The sequence below is a fragment of the Camelus ferus genome, chromosome 3, assembly GCF_009834535.1.
Source record: "Camelus ferus isolate YT-003-E chromosome 3, BCGSAC_Cfer_1.0, whole genome shotgun sequence".
NCBI classification, from domain to species: Eukaryota; Metazoa; Chordata; class Mammalia; order Artiodactyla; family Camelidae; genus Camelus; species Camelus ferus.
In genome coordinates, this window is record NC_045698.1 from 102,646,393 (window position 1) to 102,660,573 (window position 14,181).

A 14,181-nucleotide genomic window follows, 5' to 3' on the forward strand; every position below is an offset into this window, starting at 1 on the left:
TTCTAGAAAATTGATTTAAAATAGAAAAGAATACAGATTATTTTTGTTTAACAGGGTATAGCTCAGTGGTAGAGTGCATGCTTAGCATGCATGGGGTCCTGAGTTCAATCCCCAGTACCTCCATTAAAATAAATAAATAAACCTAATCCCCACCGAAAAGGTTTTTATTATGAAAATGTCTGAAAGAAGCCAAAGTAATATAATGAGCCCCTGTGAAGTCCTCATTTCAACTTCAATAATTATAGATCCATGGACAGTTTTTTTTTTCCTGTATCTTCAACCACTTCCCATCCTCTTAAATTATTTTGAAACAAATTCCAGATATGATGTCATTCATCTGTAAATACTTAGTAGATATTTCTAAATGGTTCTGTTTCCAAATTTTTTATCATATATAGAAATAATAACTCCTTAATATCATCAGATACCCAATCAGTGTTTAAATTTCTAACTGTTCATAAACGTCCATTTCCCTGCGGTGCCCCACCCCGTTTGTTTGAATCACGATTTAAATAATCAAGTTGGTTGAGATGTCTCACTTTTTTTCTTTTTTTTTCTAAATTTTCTCTCCCTTATTCCTGATTCCCTCTTTCTTACTGCTTCTCATTTCCCTCTCCCCAGGGTAACTATTCTTCTAATACCATGTACTGTTTTTTCCATTTTATGTAACAGGAATCGTATAATCTTTTTTTTTAAATCCGTACAAATCAAGCATTTTATTTAGTTATAGAGCAAGGACGCACTCATTCTCCACTTAAATATCATATTTGAGATTTAAAATCACGTTTGGCAGTGTACCACAGGATGCTAAATAAGACTTCACTCATACTGCTTTTGATTTCTTGATATCTTGTTATGTTTTCCATCACCCATTGGAATCATGAGTTGAGCTCCCTTAACCTATACTGATGCTTCCTGGATGTAAAAGTCACACAATCTTTTGTCTAGCTTCTTTAACTCATTATTATATGAGATTCATCTGTATTATGCATGCCCTTTGATTTTTTTTAAACAGCTTATTGAGATGTAATTCATCCACCTTACAATTCACCTATTTAAAGTGTACAAATGCAGTGCTTTTTGTATTCAGAGTTGTGCAGCCATCACCACAATCTGTTTTAGAACATTTTCATCATTCAAAAAAGAAACTCCCATACTTAAGCCATCATCTTCTAAGTGCTCCTCCCCCACTCAACCCGCACCATAACTACCACTAACCTATTTTCAGTCTCTTTGAATTGGTCTATTCTGCACATTTCATATAAAAGGAATTAGACAGTAGTCTTTTGTGACTGGCTTCTTCCACTTAGCATAATGCGTGTATCAGTTCGTCTTTATTCATGGCTGAATAGTACTCCATTTATGGGTATATCATGTTTTCTTCATCAGTTGATGGGTATTTGGATTAATAGACAAATAGTTAATACTTTTTGACTGTTAATAATGTTGCTGTGAACATTCATGTACAAGTTTTTGTTTGGTCTTATGTTTTTTCTCTTAGATCCTTTGACTTTTTAAGAATAGTTTTTCCTGTTAGAAAAACTAATTAGAAAGTAGTTTAGAAAATTGGTTTCCTAAAATTAGAAAATTTAAAGAGTGAATTAATACATTCTATCAAAAAAGACCTTAGAAAATGTTGAAAAGCAAAAAGAAGGGAAAAGATGTCCAAGTTGATACCTTTTAGGTCTCTTTTAAAATCTTCAAATCTCCCCACCATACTTACCTATATATTTCTCTTCTTCTTTCCTCGTCTCTTTTTTTCTTTAAATTTTATTTTGTTAAAGAAACCCAGCCATTTGTCTTAAGGAGTTTTTTTTATTGTCTGGATTTTGCTGGTTGCATGTCAGTGGAGTAATATACCCTCTATTTCCTGTAAATTGGTAAAGAAAATGATTTTTAAATATAGTCTAATAATTGTAGGGTGTTTTTGCCAGCACCATATGGTTGCCATATTGTGGCTGCCATTTTATGTAGCCTGAGTTTTGCTAAATTATCGTCATCTGTTCCATTCATTCACTTCCTGATTTGTGTATTTTTAAGTGAGCTTCCCCATTAGATGGGCATTTGTTCGCTCTTACAGTGTCTTTAGTTCACCTCTAGTAAAGGCCATCTATTTGTTTTGAGGTTAACTTCTGTTTAAAAGCAATACTAGAATCACTAGTCCTCTATTTCTAGTCAGTCTTGACTATTAGGTGTAACATTTTCATTAATTCCAATACTACTTTTCCACAATACACATGAAATACTTAGTTTTATAGCATTTGTTAACTTAACCATTTGTTCCTGAAACCTTTTCTATGAAATAAATCTGAAGTTCTCCTCAAATGAATTATATGTATGAATATATTTTGTAGTTATGAAAACAAACCATTTTACTGTATGATACTTAGAAATAGAGATTTGTAATTTCTGCTGTTTCAATTTAAAGAGTGATTTGCTGTTTTCCTCCTACACTGCTGTTCTCTACTTTAAATTAACATTTAAAAATTAACATATTGCTGGTAAAGTAATTTCAGCATCTTTTTTACCTCTTCCTGTTGCCCAAATTTTTGGGATGTGATTTGACTTCAGTATTTCAGCATATTTGTGCCCTCTCTTGTGCCAGAAAGATTATCAGGTGGGTGGGTTTTATAATTTATAGAAGGACTGTTCTTGTTTCTAATCAGTATTTTCATATAGGTATTTCAGGAGCCAGCAGAGGAGGAACGAGATGGCAGAAAAAAGAAGTATCCCAGTCCCCAGAAGGCTCGTTCAGAATCTAGTGAACGAAGGTTTGTGTTTATCTTTAATTAGGAAGACACAGATAACTCACTTTTCAGTTACTTTACAAGGGCATTAAAGGGATTTTTAACGTATGCTCTATTCCTCTCCCTCTAAACTGATTGAAGAAAGAAAATGTTATCTTTCTTCCTTCTGTTCCTTCTGTTTTTTGTCTTTGTCATACTTTCTCTTCCTTTTATAAACAGTCATCATTATGTGCTTTCCCCAAGAGCTCAGGGGTGGGAGCAGTCTCCTTAGAGAATATCAATGAAATGTTCCATTTGGTTAGGGGTGCTCAGTATTATAATTGTCCATAGCATTTTATATTATACGTAGTGAAGTTTATATGTTGAATCATCAGCCTACCATCAAAAAATTAGTCTTTGTTTAGGAAAACTTTGTGTTGAGCCTTTTGCCTTCTCCAGTTTTAAATATGTTTTTCCCTTCACCCCTCCCCATACTTTGGATTCACCTCTTTTTTTCCTTTCTCCCCACCCAGTGTACTTGAAGGGAATGTGTTTTCTTTTTATATAATGGATTAGAGGAATTATGTGGTGATCTTACAGCTTTTTAAAACAGCATAAAAGTTATGAATTTTGATGAATCAAGGAGGATATTTCATAGTACTGATTTGTTTACAGACTTGGTTTCTGTAGTATACACATGGCTTTCATATCTGTATATTACAGGACACGTGAGAAAAAAAGAGAAGATGGCAAGTGGAGAGACTATGATCGGTACTATGAGAGGAATGAATTGTACCGTGAGAAGTATGACTGGAGAAGAGGCAGGAGTAAGAGCCGGAGTAAGAGCCGAGGTCTGAGTCGAAGTCGGAGTCGAAGCCGAGGGCGCAGCAAAGACCAAGATCCAAATAGGAATGTTGGTGAGTAGATGAGGTGTCCCCCTAAAAACTATGTAGTTGTTTATCTTCCCATATCACAAGGGTACCAGAAATTCCCTTAAAGGTAAGTGTACCTTTAATATATCTGAGCAATGTAAAATCTGGAATTGTCTCAAAAAACTTAATATTGATTTTGTTACAAAGACAGGGCACTATTCTCAGAATGGAGTTGAAGGAGTTTGACCAAAAGATGCTATTCATAAGCATATCATACTTCATGTCTAGACTTAGGTCATTTTGTATAATTGAAACAAATGTCCTTTAATCAACAAAGCTATCACTGGAGGAAGAGGATTGCCTTCCTCAGCCCAACTGCCTCTCCTTCCCCCCAGATTTGCTTTAAGGTTGCCTAGAGTTTTTAAAATTAAAAAGAAAAAAATTTAAGTAGATTACTGTGACCCCAGCCGTTGATCTCTTAGGATGTCAGTTTGGAAGTCAGTTCTTGGATAGCATTTGTAGTATCAGGAGAGAAGCCGGTCTTTCTTCATTATGTATTGATGTTGATGTTATAAAAGATGGTTTTACAGAGATTATTGGTCAAGATATGTCACATTGTTGATGTTCCTGGTTTTAGGCTATGCTAATAATGAGAGTACTTTGAAATATGGACAGCTCAGTAAGTTGAATTTAATATTCTCATCTTTCCGTTTCTGCAAGTGAGAAAATAAGCAGAGTTTAAGAACATAGATATTGATCTTACTTGTTTCTTGTTTTTGTTTTGTCTCTAAAGCAGAGCACAGGGAAAGATCAAAGTTTAAGAGTGAAAGGAATGACTTGGAGAGTTCCTATGTGCCTGTGTCTGCGCCACCTCCGAACTCTTCTGAGCAGTATTCCTCTGGGGCACAGTCTATTCCCAGCACCGTTACTGTGATCGCACCTGCGCACCACTCTGAAAACACAACGGAGAGTTGGTCTAATTACTATAATAATCATAGCTCTTCCAATTCTTTTGGTCGAAACCCACCACCAAAGAGGCGATGCAGAGATTATGATGGTAAAAAATTCTCTTTTATGTTGTACCCAAAAGCACTAGTAAGGCAAATGTTGCTGATACTGCATACCTTTCCATTGCAGCCTGGATTTGATTAAAAGGGATGAATGAGGAGAAACTCTTTTGGCGTATGCTTCTTTACTCATTTGTGTAATAGTTTGGCTCTTGTTAACAGAATGTTCAAACTTGACCCTTCAGTTTGTTTTTTGTTCTTATTACTTCAGACACTCTAAGAATACCACAAAATTCGGTAGACTCTAGGAATTGTCATTTTTTTGTGTGGTGTTTGATGCTGGGAATTTGTTAAGCATGTATAACCTATTTACAATTTTAATTCGCTAACTTTCCATTTGCAAGAATGAATCGATGTGTGTATGTATTTTAATTTTTATTATGGAAATATTTAAATATTTATAAAAGTTGACAAAATATAGTGAACCCTAGTGTATCCGTGATCTCATCAACAGTTGTCAGCTCATGGACAGTCTTGTTTTGGTGTATACTCCTACAGCTTTTCTCTGGCCTTTTCTTTGGCCTGTGTTACTTAAAGCAAATCACAGACATTATAACTTTTTTTTTTAAAACGTAGAATGTATATATTTTTACATTTTATATATTTTTTTAAGTAGGGAATAGAATCACATAATTCAGGCATTAAACTCTCTCTCACCCTGGTCTCCCCTACCCTTAAGATCTCTCAAGGCCAATTTAATGCTGTCAATTTCTTGTGTCTTTCCAGACATAGTCTGTGCATACTTACATAAACATATATTCTCCCCTACTTTCTTTTTAACATATATTCTAGTATGCTATATACTATTTATACTCTTCTGCATAATGTTTTTTTACTTAGCAGTATTTCCTGGCAGTCATTCTATGTAAATATACAAAGAGCTTCCACACTATCGTTTTATGCTTCTTAGTATTCTGTATGTACAAAAATGTGTTCAAAGCTATTTCTTATTGATGGCACTTTTGGGGCGTTCCACATATTTTGCTGTTACAAACAGTGCTACAATGAATAACCTGGTACATAATGCTCATTTGAATATTTTAAACTAAAGTTTAACTTCTAGATACAGCAGTAATGGTTGCTTTAGAATAATACCATGAAAATAGATAGTTGAAGTTAGATAATCTAGTTCAAGTTCCTTATCCCCCACACCTTTATTAAATTGTTACTTAAAATATCTGAAATCTTATTACAAAAACTGAGTAGCAAATAGATTAATCTAATAGTGGTTGGTAGCCTGTTTTGACCCTGCTATTTACTGTCTCAAAATACAGTCTCACAATATGGAAAGTAGAGAGTATACCTGCCCCTACCTCAGTGTGTGTGATGATGAACAGAGAGTAACACTGAGAGGGCTTTAGACTCCTTGAAGAAAAAACACATGAATCAGATTGGTGGGTGTTTCAGAGATTTGTTTTGTTTGTTTTCTGATCTCTGGGTAGGTCATAACATTATTTATCTTTTATTCTTACAGAAAGAGGATTTTGTGTACTTGGTGACCTTTGTCAGTTTGATCATGGAAATGATCCCCTGGTTGTTGATGAAGTTGCCCTACCAAGCATGATTCCTTTCCCTCCACCTCCTCCTGGGCTTCCTCCTCCACCACCTCCTGGAATGTTAATGCCTCCAATGCCAGGCCCTGGTCCAGGCCCTGGTCCAGGCCCAGGCCCAGGCCCAGGTCCAGGTCCAGGTCCTGGCCACAGTATGAGACTTCCTGTTCCCCAAGGACATGGCCAGCCTCCACCTTCTGTTGTGCTTCCCATACCAAGTAAGTATATGTTGAATATTTCTTTAGTGAAGAATTATAGTTAGGAGAATCCATCCCTTTTAGCTAACTTGACACGATTTTATTTTTGAAAATAAATTATTAATAGAATTTGGGATATATTCCCATAATTAAGATGCTGTTCTTTCCTTTTTCTATCCAGTGTTGCATTATCTGTAATACCTCCAAATGTGAATTTTCTCTATTATGGTCTAATCTATATTGATCTGGAGTCAAAATCTTGCTAGTTGATAGCATCTTAGAAAGCCAATGTTTTGAAGATGTCAGGAAAAAGAGCATACCAGTAGTTTAGTGAAATTTCCCAGACTTTAAAGAAAATCTTTTGGGGAATATTGAAATAATCTTTAAAATATTTTATTATGGATATTTTCTTTTTTTCTTCCACTTTTATTGCTGTGTAATTAAGGTACAGCACTGTGTAAGTTTAAGGTATACAGCATAATGATTTGACTTGCATACATTATGAAGTGATTATTGCAATAAGTTTAGTAAACATTCATCATCTCATATAGGTACAAAATAAAAGAAATAGAAAAAAATTTTTTTCTTGTGATGAGAACTCTTAGAATTTACTTTATTAATACCTTTCATATGTAATATACAGCAGTGTTAATTCTATTTATTATGTTGTACATTGCATCTCTAGTATTTATTTGTGTTACAACTGAAAGTTTGTATCTTTGGATTGCCTTTGTACAATTCCTCCTCCCCTCTTTAGAAGTTTAAAAATATACACAGATGTGAAATAATGGTATACCAGGTACCATCATCCAACTTCGGTGGTTATTATTTAGCTGTTTTTGTCTTTTTTGTCCCCCTCCCTCCGCACACACTTTTTTTGGATTTTTTTTCCTGAGATAAATTTCAAATGTCATGTCATTTCACCACTATGTACTTAAATATGAATCTCTTTAACGATATGGACTTAAAAAAAATCAATATGCTATTATCACATCCACCAAAACTAAGAGTACGAAATGTTTAAAAATAATCATTTAAAAAACCTTAGTTTCAGGTTTAGCAGAAACAGAAGAGTAAAATGTTTTAAATGTAACTGAAAAAATTCTGGGGTAAAGAGTTAATGTGTACAAAGATACAGGAAAACATCTACTTGACATTTAAAACATTAAGAGTTGGCAAGTTATTTTTTAAAATGCCATGCATTTTAAGTGGTACTTTTTGAATTTTCTTCTTTTATAGAAGTCCAATGCACTATGCATTGTGTGATGGAGCCAGCTGAATTTTCTTCTTTTTTAACTTTTAATTTAAAATAATTTTATAGACTCACAAGAAATTGCAAAAATAGTTTAGCATGATTTTGTGTACCCATCACATAGCTTTCCTGCATTAACGTTCTTTATAGAGCACCTTTCATTAAAGTTGATAAAGATTTGGTGACGTTTAATGTGTAGATTTGGTCAGTAGGAATATAGTTCTTTTAACAGTGTTTGTGAATATTGTCACATAAATGGTATAATTGTGAAGTTCAGGTTGAGATTTTGTTTCCTAGATAAAAAGGCATCTTTGAGGTATAGATAGTCTCACAATAAAAATTCTTATCTCAGTATGGGAACATACCTGTTTAGAAGTTGAATCCAAAAATGTCATTTCCCTTCGACATTTTGCTATGAAAAATTTCAAGCAAATAGAAATACTCACCATTTAATCTCAGTATGGGAACATACCTGTTTAGAAGTTGAATCCAAAAATGTCATTTCCCTTCGACATTTTGCTATGAAAAATTTCAAGCAAATAGAAATACTCACCATTTAAGTTCTACAATTAACATTTTACTATATTTATATTATCACGTATCTTTCCATCTCTCCATTCTTAATTTTGATTCATTTCACAGTATGTTGTAGACATCAGTACACATAAACATGTTTATCATGAAGAGTTCTGTAGAGCTTTACTATCACTTCAGAAAGTTTGTTCAAGTCCCTTGCCAGCCATTTTCCACCTCCACCCTTCAGAGGCAACAAGTTCTGCCATTTTTTTCCACCCGAAATTAGTTTCTTGTCTGTTATAGAACTGAAATATCATTTTAATTAATTATGCAACTCAGTGTTTAAGCCTGTACATATCAAATTCCTTAATTCTGTCTACACCAAAGTAGGAATTTTAAGTGTGAATATCCAAATTAGTACTGAGTATAGTGAGTACTTTCGTTATTTAGGAAACATTAATACTCTCTACTTTTTACTTTTTGTTGTCTGTAGGACCACCCATAACACAGTCAAGCTTGATAAACAACCGTGACCAGCCTGGGACAAGTGCAGTGCCCAATCTTGCACCAGTGGGAGCAAGACTACCTCCTCCTTTACCCCAGAACCTCCTTTATACAGTGTCAGAACGTGAGTAAATGTTTGATTTAACATTGCTAGGGTATGAAAAAGCCAGGTTTTCTCATAATAGTTTTATACTTTAAATTTCCATTTTTATGGACTTCGCTATATGAAAATTATATTTGTATTCAGAAGGTAGTTTACTGTGTGGCTGTGCTATATTACATAGCTTTTAATTTTGTGAGATAATGGGAGAGAAGGGTGAGGCCTTCTGTATTGGAGAAGTCTGCTGTGCTGTAGAGTAGCAACATTTGGTCTCTTATAAAGGAATTTTATTTTGAAGCTTCTGTTCAAAAATTGTTCCTCTGATTGAATTGCCAAAACACAAGGCTTATCTCCTAAGAGTATACAAAAGGTCGGATAAAATACGCCTAATAATTACTTAACTTGTAATGCTGGAGTGAGAATAGCACCATTTAAACTGTAGTATTTAGTGGTTAGGCTATTATGGAACATTTATGTTTAACTGTAATAATTTTTTTTGTGAATCCTAATTTTCTTTTATTTATTAAGTGTTTTTTTATTGTTGTTGTTAGTTTACTAAAGCTTTAAAAAAAATTCCTTTTTCCAAAAACACAGATAAGGTAGTTTATTATTAAAACTGTCAGACTGTGAAATTTTCTTTACAGAGCTAGGTAACTTCATAGGTAAATTCATCTTTTTTGTAAACTGTGTTTATCATAATCATGTCTTCATCTCATTTGTGATATGGAGAGGCAACACAGCAAAGTAAGTAAGCCCAGGTTTAAGTTCTGGTTCCATGACTTACATCATTGTGACCTTAGGCAAGTTACTTAACCTCTTTGTATACTAGTTTCCTCTGCTGTAAAATAGAAATAATAACATTACTCACCTCATTAAGATTGTTTTGAGGAAGAAGTGGATTAATATGTATAAAGCATCTAGAGCAGTATCTGGCATCTAGTAAGCTCTATGTAAAAATTAGTTATTATAATTTTACAGTTATTATTGTCCATAAATTTCAGCCTCTCTGAAATCAAGCCTATTACCTTCTCCGTAAGTCTCTACTACCTCCGCAGTCCTTGTCTTTCTTTGTTAATGGAACTAACACCCACCTAACTACCTAGAATTGAAACCTTGACATAAATGACTCATTGCTTTGCTTTTTTTCTATCTAGTTAATCAAAAATCCTTCCCCCTTTTCTTTGAAGTATCTCTTTCTCTCTGTTCCTACTATGACTGCATCTACACTTGAATCACTTCACATTTTGCATTATTGCTACAATCTTCTTGATTCCATTACATTTCACTCCCCTCCACCCCTGCCCCGAGTCACACCACGTAACTGCTGCTAAGCTAGCTTTCCTGAGAGAACCCGCCATGATGGTTCCTCATGAGAACTCTTCAGTAGCCAGTGTTTCCTCCTAAACCATAGATGAACCCCTTTGTATGGCTTCTAACTCTCTCTATAGTCTATTCCTCACTTCTTGGTAATCTTTTTTCACTGAATCTCCATGGGCATTTTCTCTGGTCAGGCCAGTTATACCCTGTCTGTGCCCCTGTCATGATTCAGCTTTCTTTTCCTGTATTCATTTCTAGTAATATGCTCTCTCTGCTATTTTGCAAGGCCCAAATATTCTAAATATGTGGAGAACATTATTGGTCTGTTCTGAACTCCTACAATACCAAAAACCTTTTATTACATAGCGACATATAGCTATACGTAGGCATACTATTGGATTTCTTTTCATGTATATAAATCTTATGTTCAGCTGTGCTGCTTCAGAACAGAAACCACATCTGATACTAAAGTAATTGTCCATCCTGTTCCACTTTTTGTATCTCACAGTCCTCTAATTACTATAGTGTCTTGTTACAATGCATATTTGTTTTATTGCTACTCTCATTTTTTTAATTATGGGGAATTTCAAACATGTATAAAAATAAAGAAGGTAGATAGTATAACAAACTCCCATGTTCCCATCACCCACCTTTAACATTTGCCAATCTTGTTTCATCTATTCCCCACTGAATCAGCTCTTAACATTATTTCTTAATAAATATGATAAATGGACTTATAAATATGAAAAATGGGTTATTTATCTGAGAATCTTTTGCAGATGACAGATGTTCATATTGTTAAATTTAGCATCATGACTCACGGTAAAAGTTTCATTTTATTTTTAATTTATTAAAAGATCTGGTAATTACCATTTATTTTAATGTTGTTAAATTTAACATTGTGACTCAGTAAAAAGTCCATTTTGATTTTGATTTAAAAAACCTGGCAGTTACTTATTTCATGACTTGGCTTAATATTCATTAATTCAGCGGCTATTTCTTCAATGACTATCATGTGCCAGCCATTGTACTCCCTACTAGGGAGCCAAGACAAACAAGATGTCTGACTTTGTGCAACTTGAAGATGATTTTTCTATTAGTTTTTAAAGCCAGACTATTTTAGGAATATTATTAAAGGCCATTTAGAAAGAAAGTTTCAAACTTCTGTCTTTCGGAGGTTGGTAACATTTCTAAGAATATTTGGGGGGCCATTACAGTTTTCAACTTCTTATTTTGCCACATTAAGGACTGTATATGAAGACATCTAATATTTCAGTTTTAAAGATAACATTTTTATACCACAGTAAGACAGTAGCAGAATAAATGACAATCCTTTAAATTTGGCTTTATGAAATATTAGTTACATTTTTTTCCCCATTTTGTCTCAGACCAATAAAAGGCAATAACTTCCTTTTGGCACTGTGAATTACTGCTTTAGGATAACCTTACATGCTGTGTCAGTCAGTGTTTATAAAAAGGTTTAGTTGGTTGGCAACTAAGTATTTTAAAAGTTACAGAATATTCAATATTGGACAGTTTAAAACTCTGCTATGCAAACTACTTTCTTCCTTAAAAGTTAGAATTTAATTCTAAAATTTATAGAGAAATTTAAAAACCTAAGAAAGAGTTCCTGATAATCTAAACATTAAAAAAAAAGTTCTATTGTAGTGTAATTTGTTATAAGTTTTTTATATCTTTCTATTCAGTTGACTTAAAAATAGTTTGTTTTTTAATTGCTTTGAGACAGATAAGTTGAATTTATCAGATTGTTCAAGTTTACTTTTTAAGTGCTGTAATTGATAATTTCAAAAAAAATTAAAACTTGTTTCAGTTCAAAAAATTAAAAAACTGATACGTATATTTTCAACATAATAAGAGAACTTGGGCTATCCTTAAGGAAAATTTAACAAAGTTGGGAAACTTTAAATTTCAGGTTTTTTGTTATTAAAATGATTATTAAAATTCACAGGATAGAAAATGTAAGTAGAGAACAGCATATCAAATAGTATTTAGTTGTGAAAATTATGTCATTAGAGACTCAAATAAACATAGAAAAATGAAATCTGGATTTCTGGAGGTAAGAATAGGACTCTGCTCAGTGTTGGGTACTGGGAATATACAGATGTATAAGAAATGATTTTTTCCCCCAAGAGACTAAAAATCTAATAGTGGGAAAGCAATATTTTAAAAAATCCTAAAAAAACCAAACACAATGTATTTTGCTTTTAAAACTAAATGAATAGAATACCTCAGAAACACAGGTAACAAAGGAACTAATTCTGCCCAAAATGAAACCTTCATCCAGTCTGTAATTATTACTTGCTTTGGAAGAGGACAATTGAATGTTAAAAGAAGAAAAAGAATTATCCCATTGTAAAACTGAGTAGGATGTATGTGGCTCCCGGTAATGCTATTTGAAAGTTAATGTCAAATGGCTACAATTTAGAAAAAACTTTGAAAATTTAATTTTGTTGAGTTAAAATGTCACAGATACTCTGAAAAGGACATAAATAATGAAATGTAGCTTGAATTGTACAGAAAGACACCTATTAAAACCATTTCCTTGGAAGTACTTAAACATTTTACCCAAATTTGAAGTCACTAATTCAGTATATGGTTTTGAGTTTGGGATTTGGGGTGTGGATTTTGTTTTTTAGTTTTTTTGTTTTTTTTTTTTTTGTTTGTTTTTTTTCAGTTTTCACAGGACAGAATCATCTTTAAGTATACTCCATTTTCTGCCTTAAATTTGGTCTGTTTCTTATGCTGCTTTGAAGAAGTTATAATAGAAATATTTTACAATTGCTAAGCTCATTGTACTGGGTATGTGAAAAAGTAATAGTGAAATACAACATTCTAGATTCTAGAAGACTGATTCTTGGGTTGAAGGCAGTTGTCAATCTTAAAATGAATTTACGTAAATTATCTTTCAGGAAACGCATTTCCTATTATTGCTTATGTAAAATAGTTAAAACACTATATTCTAAAACTTGAGATTCCTCATTTAATTCTGTGGACTGCATATAACATTTTTTTTTGTGCACAGTCATGGATTTTGATGTCTAGAAAATTCAGTCTCCAATAGATTCATTGTGTATTGTCTAGAGTTTTTCTCCCCTCGTGTGTTACTTGGATTTGTGTTGCATTAGTTGTCATATTGTCCATTTTAAATAATGCCTGGTGAATATCAAATAAAGATATTCATCCCCAAAAATACTTAATTGTCATTGGTATATTTTTAGTAAATAAACTTTAATCCCTTCTTTAAGTATTGAGTTCCTACTATGTGCCAGAAACTGTTTAGGCCCTGGAATTTCAGAAGATGTGCCAGGGACCTTGAGTTCTAATAGGGAAGACACATGATAAATATGGTCAATAATTGAAAGGTATAGCTTTTTATTTTTTTCTAATTGAGCTTTTAGTTTAAAACTCATCTTAGGATTTTTTTTCTTTTTCTTGTTAATACTATTAAAGACAAAAAATCAGGAAAAATACAAAGTGTAGCTAAAATTTTAGTTTGAATGATGACTATCCTCAACTGATTAGAGTTAACATTAAGAATGTGAAAATGTTGCTATCAGGCATGTAAGATACATGAATGACTTAAGATAGGTGTGTGAACTTGGGTTGTTTGCAGTTCGAAATTACTCAGTCACTCTACACTGATAAAAACTAAATTGAGTGAATTTAAATTGTGGCTGGCTTATCTTCACCGTTATTGTAACCAATTTGGTTTTTAAAAACTTTATTATGGCAAATTTCAAGTGTACACAAGAGGAGCTTTGAATACTGTAGTAATCTTCATTACTCATTTACTAGCTTCAACATTTATCAACATATGATTAGTCTTGCTTGTCTGTAACTCACCTCTGACTTTGTTTTAGAACAAGTCCCAAACATAAACATTTCATCTGTAAAATCTTTATTATGTATCTCTAAGAGATAAGGGTTAAACACACATGCACACAATTACTATACTTTATCACAGTCCCAGAATATTTATAACAGTTTATTACTATTGTCACATACCCAGTCAGGGTTCATAATTCCCAGTTATATTATAGGTGTTCCTTTATAGCCAGT

General features: G+C 33.1%; 1 protein-coding gene across 2 annotated transcripts in view; it reads left to right on the forward strand.

The window, feature by feature from the left end:
• The window catches only part of RBM27 (RNA binding motif protein 27), a 56,927-nt gene that overhangs the window by 15,470 nt on the left and 27,276 nt on the right, over positions 1 to 14,181 (forward strand). The window contains exons 4-8 of one of the 2 annotated variants that reach the window (XM_032477037.1): positions 2,680 to 2,771; positions 3,450 to 3,643; positions 4,395 to 4,655; positions 6,140 to 6,433; positions 8,674 to 8,808. In XM_032477037.1, the coding sequence (XP_032332928.1) occupies positions 2,680 to 2,771; positions 3,450 to 3,643; positions 4,395 to 4,655; positions 6,140 to 6,433; positions 8,674 to 8,808 (976 nt within the window). Of the gene's footprint in view, positions 1 to 2,679; positions 2,772 to 3,449; positions 3,644 to 4,391; positions 4,656 to 6,139; positions 6,434 to 8,673; positions 8,809 to 14,181 lie in introns of both variants that reach the window. The other variant, XM_032477036.1, reaches the window with a different exon arrangement.